Here is a 14,727-nt window from a genome sequence, read left to right as displayed (position 1 = left end):
TTCGGAAGCGTGGAGGGTCCGGGAGAAGAAGGCCACGGGTCTGCCCGCTTGGTTGAGGGTGGCCGCCAGAGCTATGTCAGACGCGTCGCTCTCGACCTGGAATGGGAGGGACTCATCGATAGCACGCATCGTGGCCTTTGCGATATCCGCTTTGATGCGGCTAAAGGCCTGGCGGGCCTCCATCGACAAAGGGAAAGTGTTGGATTGGTGAGGGGACGGGCTTTGTCGGCATAGTTCGGGACCCACTAAGCGTAATAAGAGAAGAAGCCCAGGCAGCGTTTAAGGGATTTGAGGGAGTTGGGGAGAGGGAATTCCATCAGGGGACGCATGCGTTCGGGATCGGGGCCTATCACTCCCTTACGCACTACGTAGCCGAGGATGGCTAGACGGTCGGTGCGAAACACACTTATCCTTATTATATGTGAGGTTAAGGAGTTTTGTGGTACGGAGGAATTTTTGGAGGTTGATGTCATGGTCTTGTTGGTCGTGCCCGCAGATGGTGACGTTATCAAGATACGGGAAGGTCGCCCGTAAACCGTATTGGTCAACCATTCAGTCCATCTCCCGTTGGAAGACCGAGACCCCATTTGTGACACCGAATGGAACCCTTAGAAAGTGATAGAGGCGCCCATCTGCCTCGAACGCGGTGTACTTTCGGTCACCCGCGCGGATGGGGAGCTGGTGATAGGCGGACATAAGGTCCACCGTGGAGATGACTTTGTACTTTACGATCCTGTTAACCAGGTCGGAAATACGAGGGAGAGGGTACGCGTACAGCTGCGTAAACCTGTTGATAGCCTGACTGTAGTCAATGACCATTCGGTTTTTCTCCCCAGTCCGAACTACTAGCAATTGGGCTCGCCCGGGACTGTTGCTGCCCTCGATGACTCTTTCCTTTAGTAGCCTCTGAACCTCGGACCTGATGAAGGTCCGGTCCTGGGCACTGTATCGTCTGCTCCTAGTGGCTACGGGTTTGCAATCCGGGGTGAGGTTCGCAAACAAGGAAGGGGGGTCCACTTTGAGGGATGCGAGGCTGCAGACAGTAAGGGGTGGAATAGGGCCGCCGAATTTAAAGGTCAAGCTCTGCAGGTTGCCCTGGAAATCCAGTCCTAAGAGTGCCAGTGCGCAGAGGTGGGGGAGGACGAGGGGTTTGTAATTAAAAAAAACCCTCCCCTGGACCGTGAGGTCCGCTACGCAGCACCCGGTGATGTGGACGGAATGCGAACCTGAGGCTAGAGCTATCTTATGCTTGACTGGGTGAACGGGGAGCGCGCAGCGTCTTACCGTATCGGGGTGGACAAAACTCCCTGTGCTCCCGGAGTTTAGTGGGCAGCTCATTTCGTGTCCATTGAGAAGGATCTGTGTCGTCGCCGTGGAGAGCGTGCGTTGCCGCGACTGGTCGAGAGCCACTGCAGTGAGTCGTGGCAGGAGGTCTGGGCCGTCTTCGCTTGCGGAGGAGTCGCTGGTGGGGTCCTCTGTATTGATGCAAAATGGCGGTGCCCGTTGGCCGCATGTGGAGTCGGGGCCCCAAGATGGCGGCGCCCAGGACCCACACATGGCGTCCAGAACCCAAAATGGAGGCGCCCGCGGGTCACTCGTGGTGGCTAGGGACAGGGGCAAGGAGGTCTGTGGGTCGCCCGTGGGAGCCGGGAGCGGGGGCAGAGAGGCCTGTGTGCCGCACGGGGACCTGGATGGGCGTGGGAGGCGATCTGCGGTCGCTGCGCAGAACAGCAGCGACCGACTTTGATTGACAGGCCACTGAATAGTGACCTTTCTTACCGCAGCTCTTACAGACTGCGGAGCGGGCCAGACAGCGCGGGCGGGGATGCTTGGCCAGGCCACAGAAGTAACAGCGGGGCCCCGTGAGCTTATCGGGGCGCCCTGCAGCGCAGGCCTGGGGGGGGGGGTAGGTGTCGGCGGGGGACAGGGGGGTTGCGTGCCGCGTTGCCCATGGGGCTGCCGCGCGGCCGGGTGCATATACGCGGGCGTTTCGGTCGGCAACCTCCAAAGAGGATGCGAGGGTCCATGCCTCAGCGAGGCTTAAAGTATCTTTTTCTAATAGTCGCTGGCGTATTGCAGAAGGTTGCATGCCTGCAACGAAGGCATCCCGAATTAACAGTTCTGTATGTTCTGCCGCAGTAACTTGCGGGCAGGCGCAGTTTCTCCCCAAGACAACAAGGGCCCGATAAAATTCATCAAGGGACTCACCGGGGAACTGCTGCCTTGTAGCCAGGAAATGCCGTGCGTAGACTTGGTGAACAGGCCTGAGAAAATGTCCTTTCAGAAGGTCCATGGCCGCGTCATAGTCTTGTTCATCCTCAATCATCGAGTAGACGGCGGTGCCCACGCACGAGTGGAGGATGTGGAGTTTCTGCTCCTTGGTGGGTTGGCTGTCTGTGATGGAGAGGTAGCTGTTGAAGCACGCCAGCCAATGTTTAAAAGTTGCTGACGCATTTGTAGCATGCGGGCTGATGCGGAGGCAGTCTGGTTTGAGCCGAAGTTCCATTTCCAAAATTCTAGTTGATTAAATTGATGTACCATCAATTGGACTCGAGTCGTGAAGAAATTCCATATATCAACTAGTTGTGTGCCAGGCAGTCGACTTACAGAGAAAGGCCGACTGCCGGGTCCTACGGGTTCTTATATCCCGCCTCGTAGGCGGGACTACTTGCCTCTCGGCCAATGGGTGAGCAGTCACATGACTAGCCTCAACCAATCAGCAGAGAGGCACATGACCGACCTGAGCCAATGGGCAGCGAGTGCTCTGCACCAATGGCAGATAGGTACCGTAAACCTCCTAGTTATACCACCACACCAACGTGCTTCACGGATGAACCAAAGATGAGCCTCTGTGGGTGAGCTTGGAGAGGTGGTGGAGAGCTGGGTTAAAGAGAAGTGTTCACCAGTAGAAACACAGTAAACTGCTGGAAAAGAGACTGAGAGAAAACGGTAAACCAAACCACAGAGATGCCTCTTGCCTTGCTGTCAATGGTTAAAGCTCACTGGAAATCTGGCACTATTTGGTTTTTTTTGGTTAAACACAGTATTAACTATAGTCCCCTCCCGGGCAAGTCCGTGTTAATTTATTTTATATTTTTACACCTCAATAAGGGACCTGTGTTCTTCTTACAGAGCATTTATAATGTTAGTTACATAAAGCTATCATTTTGTACCTTCTCTTCAATTTATTTTGACCAGTTTGGCATTTATGTGTTGCTTGTTTGATATTTATCAAATTTAATGACTTTCAAAACGTGATAGAGCAAAGGGGAAAAACTTGAAATGGTTCCCAGATTAATAAATGAGCTGGTTTACAGAGCATGGTAAGTGCCTGGACAATGGATGCTGACCTCAGGTTTATGATGGTGGTTACATAGTTGTGTGCATTTTGTTACAGATTTCACTCCGATCTGCTGCCTCCAATCAGAAGAGGTCGAAAGGTCAGGGAGAGGGTATGGTTTTACTTTTATTTCCTCTGTTCTTTTATAGTTGAATTTATTATACTGTTAGGTTGGAACCTGCTGCAATAACTCTTCCGCATAAATCTCTATCATCTTCACAGCAATTTAAAATGTGATAGGTTAGAAGAGTTAACATGGTCATACATCCTTCATATGTTTCACAACTGACGAATAACAGATTCTCTCTTAGATACTAGCAAGATGTTGGTAATGTTTAAAATGTGGAACTAGTATTTTTGAAATTTAGTAACATTTTAAATATGGAATGTTCCATAATATTACTGAATGTGCTGCCTCCAGCCAACTCATTACTACTTGAGTAATGAAGTTGGGTTGGATTCCTGTGTGCTTAAAATGATCCAACCTAGGGTTGGGGAAGTAAAACAAATTAAGTGCATTCCAGATTGAACTCAATCTCCTCTAATTCTGTACTATCAAATAGTCTAGCTGAGGAGTGTGGAAGAAAATAAATCAAGTACATGAACGTTCCTTAAACTATTGGCTATGAAAATGCAGGGAGATATTAATCAATCTGACTAAGAAGCATGAAAAATATACATTTCTGGCTGCCTTTACAGTTCTTTTGAATATGGGTTTTGCATGGCTCCTGACAGGTATGAATTGACTGGAATTTATTGTAATGGCCAGAGAATGCTTCCAAAAAATAATCACTTAACCATAAGCAGAGTTAATTATAAATTCTATGTACTGTATATGTGTGCAGTCTTGATATACCTTCAGAACTGTCTTTAGGATCTTTGAGAGTCCCAGCTTGCCATGTTGCCTGACCTAGCTTGCTTTCTTCTGGTGCCTCCCAACTTCTTGACAGTAGCAGTTTATCCAGAATCAAGACTGATTTGTGGATCAAAGCGATGTATATTCTAGCTGAAAACACATTGGAGGCAATTTTGCTAAAAGCAAAAAACAGAAACCAGTTTTTTTTAATTCATTTTTTTACGGGATGTGGGCATCACTGGTTAGGCCGACATTTATTACCCATCCTTAATTGCCCTTGAAAAGGTAGTGGTGAGCTGCTTTCTTGAACCTGCAGTCCATGTGGTGTAGGTACACATTTTATGCTATTAAGGAGGGAGTTCCAGGATTTTGCCCAGCGACAGGGAAGGAACAACGATATATTTCCAAGTCAGGATGGTGAAATGACTTGGAGGGGAACTTCTAGTTGGTGGGGTTTCCAGGTATCTGCTGCCCTTCTCCTTCTAGATGATAGCAGTCGTGGGTTTGGAAGCTGCTGCCTTAGGAACCGTGGTGCGTTCCTGTAGTGTATCTTGTAGATGGTACACACTGATGTCACTATTTTGTCTTGAATGGTGACGAGCTTCTTGAAAGTTGTTGGAGCTGCACTCATCCAGGCAAGTGGAGAGTATTCCATCACACTCCTGACTTGTGCCTTGTAGGTGGTGGACAGGCTTTGGGGAGGGGCTGAGTTACTCGCCGTAGGATTCCTAGCCTCTGACCTGTTCTCATCGCCACAGTATTTCTATGGCTAGTCCAGTTCAGTTTGTGGTCAATGGTAACCCTGAGGATGTTGATAGTGGTGGATTCAGTGTCAAGTTGTGATTGTTTGATCCTCTCTTATTGGAGATGGTCAATACCTGGCTCTTATGTGGTGTGAATGTTATTTGCCACTTATCAGCCCAAGCCTGGATATTGTCCGGATCTTGCTGCATTTGTACGTGGACTGCTTCAGTGTCTGAGGAGTCATGAATGGTACTGAACATTGTTCAATCATCAGCGAATATCCCCACATCTGAACTTATGTTGGGAGGAAGGTAAGTGATAATAGTACCAGAAATGGTTGGTCTAGGACACTATCTTGGAACATCTGCCGTGATTTCCCGGGACAGTGATGACTGACTTCCAACCACCGCAACTATCTTCCTTTGTGCCAGGTATGATGCCAACCAGCGGAGAGTTTTCCCCCTGATTCCCATTGACTCCAGTTTTGCTCAGGCTCCTTGATGCCATACTCCAGGGGTGGGAAAACTACGGCCCGCGGGCCGCATGCGGCCCGCCAAAGGTCTTTATGCGGCCCACCAAGATCAAGTCATAAAAAAATGGTTTTTTAAGGTTAATGGGCGGGGGGGGGGGGGGGGGGGGGGGGCTGTTGGGTTACTTACTGGTATAGGGTGTATATGTTGACTTGAGTAGGGTGATCATTGCTCGGCACAACATCGAGGGCCAAAGGGCCTGTTCTGTGCTGTACTGTTCTATGTTCTATGTTCTATATGAGGCGCCCAGAATCATAACCGGGTGAAGTAATTATTTTACTTAATATACTATGCGGCCCTTTAAAATTGTGAATTTCTGAATGTGGCCCTTGCACGGAAAAGTTTGCCCACCCCTGCCATACTCGGTCCAATGTTGCCTTGATGTTAAGGGCAGTCACTCTTACCTCACCTCCAGATTTCAGCTCTTTTGTCCATGTTTGAACCAAGGCGCGAATGAGGTCAGGAGCAGAGTGACCCTGGGTGAACCCAAACTGAGCGTTAGTGAGCAGGTTATTCTGAGTAAGTGCTGCTTGCTAGCACTGTTGGTGACGCCTACCATCACTTTGATGACTTAGAGTAGATTGATGGGGCATTAATTGGCTGGGTTGTATTTGTCCTGCTTTTTGTGTTTAGGGCACTTCTGGACAATTTTCCACATTCCTGGTGTAGATGCCAGTGTTGTAGCTGTACTGGCATAGCTTGGCAAGAGGAGTAGAAAGTTCTGGAGCATATTTCTTCAGTTTTATTGCCGGAATATTATCAGGGCCCACAAGCGCTGGGTGTGTATATAAGTATCTGTAGTGAGAGTACCTTTAAGAAATGGGTGTTTATTACTGCAGTGAAGTCAGAGAGTGGGTGGAGCTGGGATGTCTGTCTGATTTTTACTTTCATTTTAGGCTGTTTGCTGCAGGGTGTGTTTTAGTTTAGTTTTCAGGGTTGGGCCTGAAGCCAGCCAAAACAGGTGTACTGCTGTTCTCTCTGCCATATTTTGCAGTATTCAGTGCCTTCAGCTGTTTCCTGATATCACGTAGAGTGAATTGTATTGGCTGAAGACTAACATCTGTAATGCTGGGGACCTCAGGATGAGGCTGCGATGAATCATCCACTTGACACCTCTGGCTGAAGGTGTCTTATCTAGCTTTCCCCATAAATGTATCAATGCTATTCGCCTCAACTACTTCATGTAACCTGTTATGGGCCAGGGTTTAGAGAACCCCAAAGTGTATCATGGAGTTCACTTGACCCACAATTTTTACGAGATTGTGGTGTGGGGAGCACATGGCCCACTCTACAGGTGTGGTACAGCAGAAATAGAAAAGTTTTTTTTTTAAAGCAAAATAACGTTTATTCTATGAACTCAAGCTAACCTTTTTAGAACATACAGTGAACATCTTAGCAACCATCAATTCAAATACAACCCCCAAAGAATACAGCACTAAGTAATCCTTAATAACTTCACAAACAACATCCAGAAGACAAAAGAAACACCTTTTAACAGAAGCACATCAGGTTAAAGTCACTACTGAGAACTTTTATAATTCTGAATTCACCAAATGATCAAGAGATAGTCTTTTCATGGCAGAGAGAACAGCAGTACACCTGTTTTGTCTGGCTTCAGGTCCAACCCTGAAAACAACACTAAAACACACCCTGCAGCAAACAGCCTGAAACAAAAGTAAAAAGCTGACAGACATCCCAGCTCCACCCACTCTCTGACATCACTGCAGTAATAAACACCCATTTCTTAAAGGTACTCTCACTACAGATACTTATATACACACCCATTTATAAACACACATTTCTTAAAGGTACTCTCACATGACAAACTGCAAGTTCCACATTCTAATCACTCTCCAAGCAAAGCAATTTCTCCTGCATACCCCATGGATTTATTTTTGACTATTCTATATTTATGTCCCCAACATTTGGTTTCCTTACTGAGTGAAAACATTATCTTTGAATACACTTTTTAAAATTCTGGTCAACTCTCAGATTTCAATTTTCTATAGAAATACGTTGTGGCCCGATAGCTGTGCCCTTCTATCTCTGCCAACACCTTTGCATATTGTGGTAGCATGTTTCCTTTAAGGAGTGATGCTTCGTGGGCCACATGACCCACCTGAAGTCTATGGGGATGGAGTGGGTGAACCCCAGCCCGTCGGGTATCTAGGCGCAGACCTGCCAACTGGGGTATCAACAGAGTAGGCTTGGGTGTTGAGGGAGCTAGACCTGTGTTGTTTTTAATTTAGAGTACCCAATTCATTTTACCCAACTAAGGGGCAATTTAGCATTGCCAATCCACCTACCCTGCACATCTTTGGGTTGTGGGGGCAAAACCCACGCAAACACGGGGGGGGGGGAATGCGCAAACTCCACAAGGACAGTGACCCAGAGCCGGGATCAAACCTGGACCTCGGCGCCATAAGGCTGCAGGACTAACCCACTGCGCCACCATGCTGCTCCTAGACCTGTGTTTCAACACTGTCTCATCACTTTGCCTCGCACTACAACACATATCTTCTTTGGGCTTTCTTCTGTGCTTCTATTACCCTTTTTCTAATAATGAGTAGATTAAAGACCCCTACATTCTAACAGGGTCAAAATAAAGCAATCTTGCCTCTTCCCAACAACACGTACATGCATTTAATTAAGGATTAGAAAACTGCTTCTACAGAAATCTGTTTTGCATTAAAATACCAAAACACCAAAAGCCCTTGAAGGTCACCTTTTATGGATGAAACTCAAAACAAATACGACTCAAAGGACTGCATTTTGCATACCCTATGTTTCTGAAGGGGGCATGGGGCGGCCTGAAATAGGGCAGATACCCACCCCACCACCTTCCCACCCTGAGTTCACCCACATAGTATGCCAAAATCAGCATATTCAAATTCAATATTCATATTCAAATCGCCATATTCAAATACGTAATCTAGGGTCAATTAGGCTTGTTCCCAAGCCAGCTGACCCTGATAATGTGCTTTTCATGTCAAAACGATTGGCGTGGGCTGCCGGGCAGGAGTTGGGGGGACGTCCTGATTTTTTGTAATGTGACCTTCCAAGGACAGGAAGAAAGGTGAGAGTTCAATCTTCTGCCCTTTGTGGATTGGGGGTTATTGAACACCCAGCCTCACTTTCTTCCTAATTTTGGACAGCCTTAAATGCAAATGCCCCCCAGTGCCCCACCCTGACCAACGGAAATCCACCCTGTCCAAAACCCATTTTATTCCGTCCAAAGTATTTGTTTTAAGGTGATTAACTCCCTTTTAAATGCAGATCTGAATTATTTATGTGAACAAATAAATCCGCAACCAACAACACAGCAGTATTAAGTACCTGCCAGGTCAACAGCTGTAATGACTGCTTCAAGGCACAGGGGTCCTGCCAGCAATGTAGCTATAGCACTGACACTGACAGCTAGCTATGGCCTTGCTCCACACAAGGTGGTGCTTTAGAAAGCTGCCAACTGTTCACATCTGAATGCAGTTTTTTTAACAAGGGCCTGACTTCATTCAGATTACTCTCCGGTACAAGATTTGCCTGTCTTTGGGCCAGGTACCTGTAATGATATGCAGACATGTAACCAATGGGTCTTCAGAACAAGACACAACCAATGGGTAATCAGAACACCCAGCGGTGGCATCACCACGAGAGGGCACCACACGACCACTATAAAAAGGACAAGGCACACAGGCCTTGCCCCTTCCAGTGGCAGAAACCTAGAGAGCAAGACGTGTGTGCTTAGCAGCACCGCCACACCATAGCATATGGTCCAGAGCAAGTTCATATAATTAGTAGAGTATACTGTGTTACTAGAGTCAGATTAGTAGATTGTAGAACTCATTTCGGAGCTTTGTTAATCGCTCAATAAATACATTCAATTTACCTCAAGGTCTGGAGTATTCTTCACCAAGTATACACCAAGTAGCGGCTTCTGTTATTCAAAGTAACGTAACAACACATGGTACAGAAGTGGCTACTGAATCTACCTAGTTCAACTAAGTAAGATCAGAGACAAACTCAGACAACTCTTCGGCAACAGAGCCAACACAAACAGCTAACAAATCCAGGCATGATGGACAAGACAAGACAAAGGCTCCCCATCACCTCAGGACCACCGTAAAATTCCAACTATATGTAGAAGTATCCGACTTGAACCGCGTGACCGATGCTTGGAAGATAGCTCTCCTACTGACCACTGCGGGTGACCACACGATAGAGATCTTCAACTCGTTTCAATACACAGAAGGGCAGGACAAAACAAAATACCAAACTATCCTGGAAAAATTCGACAGCCACTGCGAGGTTGACACAAACAAAATATTTGAGCGCTACATCTTTAAACAAAAGATGCAAGATAAAGATGAATCCTTCAATAGTTATCTCACGAACCTTAGACTGCTAGTGCAATCCTGCAACTTTGGTGACATAACTGACTCCATGATCAGAGACCAAATCGTTTTTGGAATCCACTCTGATCCACTGAGAGAGCAATTGCTAAAAATTAATCATATGACCTTAAAGATCGCTGTTGAAATGTGCAATGTAAATGAACATTCAAAAAATCTCTACTCACAATACAGAAACGCTGAGAGTGAAAAAGAAACCTCCCAGGAGGTGGAGAGCGTTCAGGCCATCTCCCAGATGCAGCGCCTCCACATCTCCGATGGCTGCCATCTTGCACGCTCCTTCTGGGGCCTGGCGCATGCGCAGTAGGACCGGGATTATGAATCGGCCATGAACTGCTCCGCGCATGCGCAAACAGCCGAGAACCGCACCGCGCATGCGCAACGATGCACGGACCATCATGATGCCACCGTCATGACGTGTACAAACTGTGGAACTGCCTACTTTAGAAAAAAAAGCCCTGCAAAATGCAAACAATGTTTCCAATGTGGGAAACTCAACCAGTATGCAGCCCTGTGCAGATCTGCACCACAATTCAGGAGTCGGCGACCACAGTTCAAACAGAACCGCATCAGAAGTGTGCAACACCAAATGCATGACTCTGATCAAGGTAGTGCAACAGATCCAGACAATGACTACCTGGATGAAACATTCCAAATAGGTATCATCACGAAGTGCGAAAATGCCACACCGGACACCTCGCAAGTCCAATCAATCCTTGCCGTTGATTCCAAGGATGAATGGAATGCAGTGATGGATGTCAACCGATGCCCCATCCAGTTCAAACTGGACACAGGTGCCTCCGCCAACCTGATCTCAAAGTTGGACTTCACGAAAATCAAGAAGGCTCCCAAAATCCTTCCAGCTGCTTGCAAACTACAGGACTACAATGGCAACGCAATCATGGCACTGGGATCATGCCATCTGACAGTGTCCAACCGAGACATAGAGACAAGCCTGAGATTCGAGATTGTCCAACCAGACAGGTGCGCAAGTCTGCAAGCAACTGCACCTCATCCAAACGGTCTACAGCATGACGCCGTCTCATCAGGATCTTCAGGCCAGCATCAACGACATACTGACCTAATACCCAGATGTCTTCAGCGGAATGGGGACACTTCCACACGAGTACAAGATTCTACTGCGGCCTGACACAAAACCAGCGGTCCACCCTCCAAGGAGAGTCCCTACTCCACTGAGGGATCGACTGAAAGCAGAACTCCCAAGCCTACAGAAGAAAGGCATCATCTCTAAGGTCACTGAACCAACTGACTGGGTCAGCTTGATGGTGTGCATCAAGAACCCTTTGGGGGACGTACAAATCTGCATCGACCCCAAGGATCTAAACAAAAACATTATGCGGGAACATTACCCAATCCCAAAAAGGGAAGAAATCAGAGCGAAATTGCACACGCGCGCTTCTTCACAAAACTGGCACATCCCAAGATTCTGGCAAATTCAACTCGAAGAATCCAGCAGAAAGCTCTGCACCTTCAACACACCTTTTGGCATATTCTGCGACAACTGAATGCCATTTGGCATCAGAAATATTCCACCGCATCATGGATAAAATGATGGAAGGAATAGACGGGGTTCGTGTCTGCGTTGACAATGTCATAATCTGGTCTTCAACTCCGGAGGAACATGTGTTGCGACTGAAGAGAGTATTCCAGCGCATGGCCTCAAGCTAAACAAATCCAAGTGCTGCTTTGGGATGTCTACGCTGAAGTTCCTGGGTGATCAGATATCAAAACACGGTGTACGGCCAGACACGGACAAAATAAATGCCATTGAGGCAATGAAGGTCTCCGAGGACAAGAAAACAGTACTGCTCTTCCTTAGAGTGGTAAACATCCTAGGCACATTCATCCCAAATTTGGCCACACACGCAAGGTCTCTAAGAAAACGGAAAAAGAAATCAACCGCCTTTGAGTGGAAGACAGAACACCAGTCGGAGTGGTTGGAGCTGAAGGCCAATCTCACCACTGCGTCGTCCTCGCATTCTTTGACCCAGATTGTGAAACTAAGATCTCGACCAATGTGAGTCAGGATGACATTGGAGCAGTACTGCTACAGAAAGACGACACATCACCATGGTTCCCAGTAGCATACGCATCACGGGCAATGACACCGACGGAGACCAAGTATGCGCAGATTGAAAAGGAGTGTTTAGGTCTTCTCACCACAGCTACCATCACCACATTAGACAGGCACACAACAACAAAAGAAAAGCGGGGGGGAGATGTAATGATATGCAGACCTGTAACCAATGGGTCATCAGAACAAGACACAACCAATGGGTAATCAGAACACCCAGCAGTGGCATCACCATAAGAGGGCACATTTCTCTGCCTCTCCTCAGTTGGTCTCACTAATGATGTCTTGATACTATGAAGGATTAAAGAAACCTCCTGAAAGGCCGCCTGTTACACAATAATGGTGAAACCAATTCCCAATGATGTCATTGGGATGTGCATGGTATTTTAACCATTGACTAGACTAAGAGCCACAGGGTTTCAAACCTTCAGGTATCATCTAGGCCTTTGGTGGTACAAGTAAATGCTTTTATTTTACTTTTTAAAGCTCCAGCTGGAACAACAAGCATATTCCGATCTCCACTGCTCCAGCCAACCCCCGTAACCCTGATCAGAGATTTCCTTTATTTCTCTCCTCCATATTTATAACTTGCCTTGGCAGAAAACTGTTTTCTTGGGTCCCTACACTGACCTGAAAACCTTCCAATTTCTGTTCCCGCCTGCCTCCCATGTCATAATTCCCACGGGTTTGGGAGACAGTTTAAGAGTATACAAATGAAACTCAGGCCTCACGCTTCACAAGGTTGGAAGGCTCACCACCCGCTTTGCATTCGGTGGCCCTGATTTTCACCCAGAGTTCAAATCATGGTTTCAAAAATCGTTTAAAAAATTTACAAGGAAAACTAATTTATCTAAATGCACACACACATTTATATCTAAACAATTATGCAGATCCTTTCTGTTCATTCCTTTCATTGTAAATTCCTATACCCACATTCATGAAAGAAACTTTTCTTGATGTAATTCCACTCTCCTCCAAATAATACCTCCATTGGTGGGTGGGCGTACAGCCTGACAAATTCAAATAGGCAGCTTCTATTGTGATTGCGAACATATAATGGAAAGATAGTGTCATGCCTAGCAAAGACATGCCATATTAATAACAAAATACCCCATCCCGCACCACATCCCAATCACTTGCCACTTTTCTATTTGCGCGCCTATATTTTTCCAAATTAAAATTCTGATTTAACGGTAATCATGTCCTTACCTCTCCCATTCCCTGTAACCACCTCCAGCCGTACAGTCTCCCATGAACTTTGCATTGCTCCAACTCAGGTCACTTGTCCATCCTTTTCTTTTTGTCTCATCAGTGATAGTTGTTCCTTCAGCCACCTGGGTCCCACTTTCTAGAATTCCCTCTCTGAATCAATATGCCTCTCCATCTCCTTCTCCATCTTTATGATTCTCATTAAGACTCTTTGACCAAGCTGTTGGTCATCCCGCCTAATATTTCCTCCTTTGTCTCAGGATTTTGTTTTGCCTGATCCTGTCGTTGTGAAGAAACTTGTGTAAAGGTGATTTCTAAGTATAATCTGTTGTTTTGTATTCTCACTGGGAAGACCATGTGCATAATTGTTGAGAATAACTGCCTGTGGTGTGGCACCTTTACTAACTTGAAAAATATATCCTGCTTTAAAAAAACAAAACAATGATATAACACCATGGATTAATAAAGACAGGGAAAACACTGGCGGTAAGGGAAGAGGTGTTTACTAAGCACATGGAAAGCAGGGATGGGTGGGCAAGCATAACATTGGAGTATATTTAAAAAAAAGGAAGGCAAAGAGGAACTATGAAAGTAAATTATCAAGCAGCATAAAATGTAGTAAAATATCCTGCAGGAAGGGGTGAGGTAAGGAAAGGGGTGGGTTACATTAGAAATTTGGAAATAGGTGGTCTTAATACTGGATTGGGCATCTGGCTTTCAAATTAGTTATTGATCAAATAGTACATAGAGCACTATCAAGAAGTCAACGTGAACAATATCTGAGATTTACTCACTCTCTTTCTGTCCATGTGAGACTTTAAACTGAGCAAAATGTCAAGTTGAGAGTAAGCCATCAGTTGCTGCTTACATAGGATTGTGGGCAGAAGCATTATTGGCTGTGAGATATCTTTTAATTATCTGCCTTATTCTTTACATTTGCTATGCCTCGAGGTTCCACAGCTCAAATTCATGGAATGTCGCGTAAATAAGAGCTACTCAGGGAATTATGTTTGATTCCACTGTATTTCGTGTTTTCATCAGAATTAGTTGATGTCACTAAGGCGATATTCTCACAGTGACCTTCCTTTTGTTAAGCTAACAAAATATGACAAGAGCAAAACGCGTTGAATCACAGGACAATTTGCTTGAATTCAAAAGAGAAATTGGTAAAATCGGGGTTTCAAGTTTCCCATTGATTTTGACTAAATGCACTTTTGTAAATTCTGTGATAAAATGTACATATTCTGTCATGTTTGGTTGTAAGGTTCTTACTTTTTAATAAGTTATTGTTTTATTCCTTTTACTAGTAATTTGTTTTTTTTTATTTTACTAAGTTATTCTGCAAGTATAAAAAGAATCAAACACAGAAATGACTGAATGATGGATATGCCTTGACATTTCATAATTGTCATTGCTTTCCACGAAACATAATTGATGCTGCATATTTCAAAATCAATGCTTAAAAAGTCATATCATTAATCACCAACAGCAGTGAAATATGTCACAGTTTAAGCATTACCTATCTTTCCACCTTAATAAATGAT

The 14,727-nt window shown here is 45.7% G+C and overlaps 1 protein-coding gene across 7 annotated transcripts in view; it reads left to right on the top strand.

Annotated features, from left to right (window-relative positions):
- Window positions 1-14,727, top strand: part of LOC119967594 (doublecortin domain-containing protein 2) — a 223,954-nt gene that overhangs the window by 143,682 nt on the left and 65,545 nt on the right. For all 7 annotated transcript variants that reach the window (XM_038800324.1, XM_038800322.1, XM_038800323.1 and 4 more), the window contains one exon: window positions 3,398-3,452. In XM_038800324.1, the coding sequence (XP_038656252.1) occupies window positions 3,398-3,452 (55 nt within the window). The remainder of the gene's footprint in view (window positions 1-3,397; window positions 3,453-14,727) is intronic.

The sequence above is a fragment of the Scyliorhinus canicula genome, chromosome 6 (assembly GCF_902713615.1).
Source record: "Scyliorhinus canicula chromosome 6, sScyCan1.1, whole genome shotgun sequence".
NCBI lineage: Eukaryota > Metazoa > Chordata > Chondrichthyes > Carcharhiniformes > Scyliorhinidae > Scyliorhinus > Scyliorhinus canicula.
This window is presented reverse-complemented; position numbering and strand designations above follow the sequence as displayed.